The 8,567-nt window shown below is 57.6% G+C and overlaps 5 protein-coding genes across 5 annotated transcripts in view; 3 read left to right on the forward strand and 2 right to left on the reverse strand.

The window, feature by feature from the left end:
- Positions 1-2,495, reverse strand: part of ACA1_380980 (phosphoinositide 3kinase family, accessory domain (pik domain) domain containing protein) — a gene marked incomplete at both ends in the record, with an annotated part of 8,480 nt that extends 5,985 nt beyond the window's left edge. Inside the window, 9 exons of the mRNA XM_004336386.1 lie at positions 101-259; positions 353-952; positions 1,232-1,326; positions 1,404-1,555; positions 1,655-1,764; positions 1,863-1,934; positions 2,085-2,150; positions 2,250-2,279; positions 2,466-2,495. Of these exons, the coding sequence (XP_004336434.1) occupies positions 101-259; positions 353-952; positions 1,232-1,326; positions 1,404-1,555; positions 1,655-1,764; positions 1,863-1,934; positions 2,085-2,150; positions 2,250-2,279; positions 2,466-2,495 (1,314 nt within the window). The remainder of the gene's footprint in view (positions 1-100; positions 260-352; positions 953-1,231; positions 1,327-1,403; positions 1,556-1,654; positions 1,765-1,862; positions 1,935-2,084; positions 2,151-2,249; positions 2,280-2,465) is intronic.
- A 532-nt stretch (positions 2,496-3,027) lies between these two features.
- On the reverse strand, positions 3,028-3,897 carry ACA1_381090 (uncharacterized protein; the record flags this gene model as incomplete). The annotated part of the gene is made up of 1 exon (XM_004336387.1): positions 3,028-3,897. One exon carries the CDS (start codon positions 3,895-3,897, stop codon positions 3,028-3,030), a length of 870 nt encoding a protein of 289 aa, XP_004336435.1.
- A 355-nt stretch (positions 3,898-4,252) lies between these two features.
- ACA1_381100 (uncharacterized protein) lies at positions 4,253-5,091 on the forward strand (the record flags this gene model as incomplete). Its single annotated transcript, XM_004336388.1, has 5 exons — positions 4,253-4,327; positions 4,384-4,474; positions 4,514-4,772; positions 4,863-4,888; positions 4,934-5,091. The coding sequence occupies 5 exons, from the start codon at positions 4,253-4,255 to the stop codon at positions 5,089-5,091; spliced, it is 609 nt and encodes a 202-aa protein (XP_004336436.1).
- A 112-nt stretch (positions 5,092-5,203) lies between these two features.
- On the forward strand, positions 5,204-7,004 carry ACA1_381110 (alcohol dehydrogenase GroESlike domain containing protein; the record flags this gene model as incomplete). The annotated part of the gene is made up of 7 exons (XM_004336389.1): positions 5,204-5,263; positions 5,401-5,602; positions 5,796-5,941; positions 6,049-6,107; positions 6,204-6,337; positions 6,411-6,512; positions 6,811-7,004. 7 exons carry the CDS (start codon positions 5,204-5,206, stop codon positions 7,002-7,004), a joined length of 897 nt encoding a protein of 298 aa, XP_004336437.1.
- Positions 7,005-7,014: 10 nt separating this feature from the next.
- Positions 7,015-7,868, forward strand: ACA1_381120 (maleylacetoacetate isomerase; the record flags this gene model as incomplete). Its single annotated transcript, XM_004336390.1, has 3 exons — positions 7,015-7,265; positions 7,312-7,541; positions 7,624-7,868. 3 exons carry the CDS (start codon positions 7,015-7,017, stop codon positions 7,866-7,868), a joined length of 726 nt encoding a protein of 241 aa, XP_004336438.1.
- Positions 7,869-8,567: the final 699 nt, after the last annotated feature.

Consider the following 8,567-nt stretch of genomic DNA (forward strand, 5'->3'; position numbering starts at 1 on the left):
ATTGGTGCCCGACACCTGCTCATGTGTGTGCGCGTTAGCATCACAAGACACTTGGTGCAACGTGTCAAGAGGAAAGAAAGAGAGGAGTGGGGCATATCACCTGCTGGATGTTGGCGAATCCCTTTTCGCCCAGCTCCCAGTTGTCAAAGTCGAACAGTCGCGCCATCTTCGCACGGAAGTCGCGCACTTCCTCCTCGCCGCTGGTCCACCCGAGGGGCTTGCCGATCAGAGACCCGATTTGAATGTTCCTCAGTTTTTCCTGCACGGCACACACACACACACAATGGACAGTGAGCGAACGGCATTGGCCAATGCGAACAATGAAGGAGCCGAGAGTAAGAGCTCTTCTTACCATTCTCGAGGTTCGCTGGGACCCAAGCGCGATCTTGCGGACCTGTGGGTTGAAGTAGGTGCTCTTCAGTCGGCCATTGGTCTCCTCAGGCGGTATCGTGCCCGAGCTTCCCAGCGCCAGCGCTGGCCGGCGCCGGGCGGTGGGCGACGACTCCTTGCGCGAGCGCTGTGATGTGAGGGGAATCGATCCGCCGCTGCCGGTGGCGGGCTGTCGCTGCTGCGGGAGCTGGTTGCCGGTCGGCGAGCCCGCTCGGTCGCGCGCGCCGTACTTGCGGAACGGCTGCGGCGTGCCGGCCAGGGGTCGGTCGTCGAAAATGGAGGGGAGCGACGGGAAGGAAGACGACGACGTCATCAACGCGGGCCTTGCCTTGGCCTGCTCCAACTCACCACCATCCACAGCTGCAGCTCGATCGCCGCTTGCGTGCTGCACCTCGATGACCTGCTCGGCCTCAGCGTCGGCACTGTCACTGTGACCGTTCGTGGGTTTGACGTCGTCTTCGGCCGGCAGCGAGGAGAGCTCAGCCTTGTGAAGCAGTCGCGCCTCGCCCGCGCCCTTGCGCAGGGCCTCCAGCACCTTTTCGAGGTGCGCGATGGCGTCGTTCTGCACCGATCGGTGATTGGTGGTTAACGCATTGTTAGGGCTGCTGTGATCCAAAAATGTCGAGCGAGAGAGAGAGTGAGAGATGCTGCGTGTTGCTTACCTGCAAGTGCTGTGCGGCGCTGACGGCGCCCTCGGTTTCGGGTATGTGACGATGGGGGAGCGTGAGGAACACGGTGGTACCGTCGTTCAGCGAAACTTGCGCCTCGACCATGTTATCCTGATCAGCGATGTCACAATCAATGGTTGTGCCCTCTGCGAGTCGCATGTGCCAGTGCGTACCTTGTTGCCGTTGAGCCTTCGCAGCTTTTCGCCGATCGCTGCCTCCTCGGCGGCCGTCAGCGTGCTCTTGGCGTCATCGAACAGTTTGTCCAACCCTGGACGCGCGCAAGGAAGTGTGAGAAACAGGCCCACCTGGTGGAAGCGGAGGGAACGGCGGAGTATGCGCGGGTACGTGATGTGAAGTCGCTCAGGATGACGTCGACTGTGTCGGGTGCGGTCGTGGTGGGTTTTGTTGTCGACAGGTTGTCGGCGGGCTTCGGCGGGTCTCTTCGACTGCCCGCCGGTCGCACGCTGCTCCCCTTCTTGCCGCCATACAACTCGAACCTGATGTTATGTCACCGCATGATGTTGTCCACTGGTCAGCTGCATATCAGGGCGCGCCACGCTCGCGCGGCGGAGGGGAGATGAGAGAGAGCACGGTACTTGTCGCGCGGCTGCAGCTGTAGCTGCACGGGCGTCTCGCCGAGGAAGGCGTTGTGTATTTGTTCGTGCGACCAAACGAGTTTGACGAACTCGACGTGCAACACGTCATCCTGGCGATTGGTTGAAAGAGTTAAAATAACATCACCATTCACGTGCCAGCGGCAGCGAAACAAGAAAAGTTCGGTCAATATTGTCACCAGCGCTGTACCTCGTTCAAGGCGAGAAAGTAGTCGTTGAGCTCCTTGCCTTTGAGCGTGGGCGTCCTCTTGAAGATCTCGTACTGCGTACGGCACGATCGTCACCAGTTAGGGCACGAGAAAGAATGAATAGAACGCAACGCGCAGCCCGCCCTCAAGGACAACAAAAAAACCGATGAAGAGAGAAAGAGAGTCAAAGCAGCAGAGTAGCTTGGGGGTGGTGGGAGAGTTACTTTGACATGATCGACGGTCGAGGTGGCCGGAAACTCGTAGGCGTGCGTCTCACCAGCGATGACCACCTTTCAAACAGAGGGAGGAGAAGGTGGTGGTGAGAAGAGAGCAGGACGTGCTGGGCAGCTTTGCAGCAAAAGGGGAGCAGCTGGTTGAGGGCCAGGTACCTGGACCTTGAGCACCGCGTTCTCGAACAACTGTGAAGAAGCAAAAAAGTAGAGGGTGGAAGGGGGATTAGATGGAAAATGGGCAAAAGAATGCACTGACGCTGGGATCGTAAATGAGTTTGAGTCAAATGTAAAGCATAAAAATCAGTAAAAAGGTGGGCGGGCCACAAATTTCTTTTGATCGATAAAATGGGGCAGAAAAGAGAAGATTCGAACCTTGGAAAACTTCACTGTATCGGTAGACATCTTAGCGGCATGTACCGCGAGGCCAACGACAGAAGGACGAAATAATCTGCTGGCTTGCAACCACCACCTCCAAGCCTGTTTGCTTGATGAGGAACTCGCTGTCGTCGCCAATTCAAACAAACCAAAAGAAATCGATAATCGAGCTTGTTGTTGTGTGGTTGCAAGCCTTCCGGACGGGGATTTAATTTGCATTTAATTTGCGCTTTCTTTCCCTCCTGTTAAGGTGGCTGTCCAGCTCCGCTCCTCGACTTGCGTGCCACTCTTGTTTGTGGTGCTAGAGGTTGTGGACAAGTTATAAGTTGTTGAAGGACATGTACACATGCATGACATTTACAGGCTGTGACGGACAAAGGGAGAGAGAGAAGGTGTGTTCAAGATGGTGATGATGATGAGATAGAGGGTGATGATGGTGGCAGAGAGATGTGAAGGAAAGGGAGAGAAGGCAAGTCGCTCCGTTTCTTCTCTGCTGTTGCGAGAGGCGCTGAGGAGCGGAGAGAGGCCAAGACAGCGCTGATGATGATGTCCTGGGGCTTCACTCCTCGAAAAGGACGCGGGCCGAGTTCGCGGATGATGGTGGAGCGGAGACCACGACCTGGGGCACTGGTGATGAAGATGATGACGAAGGCGAAGGATTGAGCAGCTCGTCGATCAGCTCCTTCCTGCTGGGTGGGGCAGTGGCGGCTGTCGTCGCACCGGCGCTGGCGGCCGCCGGCGAAGTCGAACGACCGCGCACCGGAGTTGGCAACTTGCACAGCACAGGCGCAGCGGAACTGTCTGCTGCTCCTCCCGCTGTCGTGGTGGAGGCGGGCGACGACGACGCGGACGACGGGGGGCCACCGGGCGAGGGCATCAGCTCTGACGCGTCAGAGCCTTCGTTGTGGGCGGCGTTCTCGTCCCACTCGAGCTTCTTGCGCACGGGCGTGGACGGGGCGGTGGGGCTGGTCAGCGAGAAGCTGCGCCTCGATCTTCGGGTGGAGCGCAGACGCGGAGGCTCGGCCACTTGCGCTCGCTCTTGGAGCTGCGGCACGGGGATGCCCTCTTCGTTGGTGTCGGTCGCGGCTGCCGCTGCGCTGTCGCTCGGTGGATGAGCGTTGTTCTCGGCCACCTCCACAACCGCCTGACGGGCCTCAGACGGGTGAGCCTTAGCGTAACTCACCCATTCGTTCCATGCGCGCTCGGCTCGATCAATTTCGGCGTCCCGATTCGTTGCTGCCTCCGCCTTGGCCCACTCCTCGACAAAGGATCGCTTCTCGTTCTCGAACTCGGTGTGCAGATCGGTCTTTTGTCGCTTAATCTTCTGGAGGTGCTCATCTTGCACGCGTTGTTGGCCCTCGAGCTCATCAAGCTGCACCACTAGATCGTAGCATCGTTTCTTTCGCTTGGCCAGTTCTGCGTCCTGCATCCTTCCTTCCTTGGCACCTTCGATCTGTTCGTCTCTTCCTCGATTCCTGCGCTGAGAATATATGAATTGGCTTTGAAAATTTGAAGATTGTCCAGAAGATCAAAGCTACCGCTACGTGTGGATCTACCTGGGGGTGGTGGAAAGCGCGTCTGGGGTTCCACCGGTCATAAGTCCGTTGCACTTATGGCGCGAAAAAGGTTCAGTTTGGCGCGAAAGCGTCGCAGGGGAAACGTGCTGGTATGCGTGGTATGCATGATCACCCCTTGCGTGCGAGTTGCTAATCTTTCAAAGATAGGATTGATCGATAGGCAAATGAAGAAGATTTGCTCGCCAATTCCAAGATACCCTGCAGAAGATGAAGCGCGCAAGCATTTTGCGGCCACGATTCGTTTTCAGTAATGCTACCTCCCGCAACCGCTTGCCCGCTCAGGTACTGTCCCCATGGGAAAGGAGGAGCGACTTCGATTCATGACCAGGGGTCCGCAGGCATTGTTGTACTCGACCACTGCAGCGCCTGTTAATGCACGGGAAGAGCGGCTCCAGGACCGTTCGGTGCCCAAGGCGCCCTTGTGGCTCGGTGCAGCAGGCTTGATACCCTTTGTCTCTTGTGCGGCAGGCGTAGCTGCCGGCGGCGTCGACCTCACGCTGCTCTCGCTGTCCGTGACACCCGACCAGCTTGTCCACCTGCAGGCCGTCTACGGCGTGAACATCCTCAGCTTCATGGGGGGCGTCCATTGGGGACTCGCCATGGCGAACTATCAGCGACCGCCATCAGCAAAGGCCTCTGTGGTGCCTACCACTCCCTCAGAGACCAAGGAGCAGGACATGCCTTCATCGACAGGCGGTAATCGCGAGGAATGGAGATATGGGCTCAGGTGCGCAGTGACTCGATCAGTTGTGTCGTGCGTGTGCGGTGTGGCGTGGTGTGTGCGCTCTTCTGACTCTCGCGTTCCCTCGCTCCGCAGTGTGGTGCCGAGCCTGGTCGGTTTTGGTGCGTTGGGTCTCTTTCCCTCATCCCCCTCGGTCCAGCTCGCAGCGCTGATGGCCGGCTTCGCGTCCGTCTATGCGGGCGACTTGACGGCCGCTTCACACCAAATGGTGCCCCGTTGGTACCTCAAGCTGCGCACGCCTCTCACGCTCATCGTCCTCCTCTCCCTCGGCGTCTCCTACGCTCACCTCCCGCCACAACAGTGACGTCAGCAATAAAATTTGTTAATAAATGCTGCTTATTTGCCTTTAGATTATTTATCATTTATTACAAAAGATGAATGGAGCGAGCTCGGCAGGGGTGGGGAGCAAAGGTACGATGCGTAGCGTGACCCTTACCGAGTTCGGCACTGAGGAGGGCTTCTCCTTCATGAAGAATGTACGCCAACCAGCCCGTTCATTCGGTTGGGCAGATTTGAATTTGATTTGTTGGGGTGGGACCTCTGCTGACGGCTGCACGGCTCTCGGTTTGGTTCACGATGTGTGGTACGCTGCGTGCATGCTGGGTGGTTGCAGTGTGCACGGCCAGAAGTCGCGGACGACGAGGTGCTGGTGCGGGTCAAGGCGAGCGCGGTGGCGCCCATCGACGGCGCGGTGCGCCGGGGAGACTTTGCGCAGTTCGTGCGGCTGCCGGCAGTGCCCGGCTATGCTGTGTCTGGCGTCGTCGAGAAGTTGGGCATGGAGGTCGACCGCTTCAAGGTGGGCGACGAAGTCATCGGTGCGTGTATATGCGTGCGTGTTACGGATGGTGCTTGAGCTCACTGCGTCCTCCTCCTAGCCGTCCTCCCGCTCGACGTGGGTGGTGGCTACGCACAGTATGTCGCCGTCAGTCACTGCTTCATTGGTACTTCGGATACACGCACCGCGTTAGTGGTTATCACGTTGTGCTTATCTAATGCTCTTTGCATCAGCGTACAAGCCACTGGAGATCAACCACGAGGAGGCGGTGGCATGTCTTCTCGGTGGCATATGGTCCTACACCGCGCTGCACTACCACTTCAAACTCTCGCCCGGCGAGACCGTGCTCGTACTGAATGGTGAAACTCGCTTCGACCAGGTTTGGTCTATAGTGCGGTTTATTGTATGGCTCACACGTATCGGTACACAGCTGGGTCAGCGTACGGACACATTGCAGTACAGCTGGCCACTTCTTGGGGGGCCAAGGTGATCGCTGCCGCGTCTTCGGTCGAGGAGTTGAACTTCTTGAACGATCTTCGCGTCACGTACGTAGCTTCACCCATTCATCATTATTCGCCACTGCAAGCGATCATCGCTATTCTAACACTCATTGCTGTTGTTACATTTTACTGGTGGCTCAGGCTGGACCGAGTGATAGACTTAACGACAGAGAGTCTTGTGGATGCGGTGATGGAAGAGACCGGAGGACAGGGCGTGGACTTCCTCCTCGAAACCATTCCGTTGACCGAGCACCTGTCGACCACCACCGCTGCAGGTTTTCATCCATCTCGCCACCCTTCAGTAAGTCAGTTCTTTTCGCCATGTTGAGGCACGCCACATCATCACAGAGAAGGAGAAGCGAGAGCGGGAGATGTCGCCGATCATCTCCGAGATGGTGTCGTCCGAGGCACGCGGTCGCGCTGCCTATCCCTCCCGGCGTGATCTCATACGTTGCCTCGCCCCGCTGGGCCGATGGGCCACCTCCTCCGCACAGCTTCAGGTAAACGAAGCACCGACTCAGCATCCATTGGGCGCATTTGATTGCTCACCACATCTTGCCTCAGTTGGATCCGCCAGACTCGCGATTGCTGTTTCTGAAGGGAGCCAGTCTCAGTTTTGTGTTTGAACAGTCGTGGCTTCTCGCCGGCTCACAACAAGGGCGACTTCTCCGTACGCTATTCCTCAGCGCGTCGTGTGTTCGTCGTCTTGTGTTGCATTTGCTCTGACACCCCACCGTCCATCACACAGACGTTCTGAGCGACCTGATGGAAAAGGTTTCCAAGGAGGAGATCGTGCCCAAGGTGACCAAGTCCTTTATCCTGGAGAAGATCCGAGAGGCCCACGCACGCTGGACACCAACAACGTCGGCACCATCATCATCAAGCACTGACGCTGTGTCTTGCGGCACAGAAAAAAAGAAAAAAACCCATTACCCACGCTAGAAGCAACAAGATGAGCAGCGACAGCGGTAGTGGTGGAGACAGACCGGTGCTGTACTCGTACTGGCGCAGCTCATGCTCGTATCGTGTCCGTATAGCGCTCGCCTTCAAGGGCATCGATTACGAGTACCGGGCGGTTAATCTTGCGGCCAAGGGCGGGGGCGAGCAGCACCAGACTGAGTACGAGCGTCTGAACCCCATGAAGGCCGTGCCCACGCTCCTCATCGACGGAGCCGCCATCGGTCAGTCCGTGGCCATCTTGGAGTACCTTGAGGTGCCGCCTGCTTCTCAGCTCCTCTGACCCTGCAAGTTCACTCAACGGGCTCGAGCAGGAGACGAGGCCCGAGCCTTCGCTGCTGCCGGCCGCGGGCCAGGGGGCGACGGCAGCGGTGCAGCGCGCCAAGGTGCGGCAGCTGGTGCAGATCATCTGCGCCGACACGCAGCCGCTCCAAAACAGCTCGGTGCTGGCGGCGATCGCTGGCGATGACGAGGAGGGTAAGGCCGCCTTCGCGCGCAAGTGGATCGAGCGTGGCCTTCGAGGTACGCACCTCGCACGCCCTGGTTGATGATCATCAAACTACCACGTCTGCCTCCACTCACCAAACCAGTGCAACGCCCATAGCCTACGAGAAGACCATTGAGACGACGGCAGGTCGGTACAGTGTGGGCGATGAGGTCACCCTGGCCGATCTGGCTCTGGTGCCACAGCTCTACAACGCCCGTCGCTTCGGCATCGACGTCACGACGGCCTTCCCTGCTCTTGCGCGCATCGACGAGGCCCTGCAGCAGCTGCCAGCCTTTCGAGCGGCCCACCCCGACGCTCAAATCGATGCCCCGGCCTCACAACAACAAGGACCACAATGCTGAACACGTTTAAGGCAACACCGAAGGGACGATGAAGATCTGCCAGGATAGCAAGCAACAAAGCGCGACATTCCCACGCGAAGCTACCAACTTACTGTTGTGGCTATGAAGTGTTGTATTGTGGGTGTTGTATTTGCGAGGGTGAAGCGGGTCGTAGATGTCAAGGTATTCAACGAATGCAGCCGTTGGCCCGTGCATGCCTTTCGTGTTTTAGTTTTCCCGCGCTTTTGGCGGGCGAAGAGGAGAGCACCAGATCAAACAGCAACACATCGTCTCGCTACACCCTTACACCGATCCTCCGGCTCGTAATCTACATAGGCATCGTAATCCCTTTCTTGGAGGAAGGGAAGCCACCGTAATTCGAGCTCAGCTAAGGGTCATCTGTTCGATTATTTCACTCCAACATCTGCATCTAATCCTACATACGAAGACGCACAATGGCGGACGACGAGGACCTCTATAAGGGACCCCTGGCGGAGCGCGTCCAGAGCAAGAACTGGAAGGTGCGGCGGGCCGCCTACGAACAATTGCAGCAGAACTTCAAAGAGGCCACCGACAATGGCATCTTTGACGAATACGGTACGCGATTTGATTCCAACTCAACTTTCTCGGTTCAGAGAGGAAACTGGAATCACTCACTTGAACTGTTCTACCCCGCAGCACCTAAATTCAAGAAGATTGTCGAGGACAAGAATGCTGCGG

Source organism: Acanthamoeba castellanii (assembly GCF_000313135.1).
Source record: "Acanthamoeba castellanii str. Neff unplaced genomic scaffold scf7180000084712, whole genome shotgun sequence".
NCBI lineage: Eukaryota > Discosea > Longamoebia > Acanthamoebidae > Acanthamoeba > Acanthamoeba castellanii.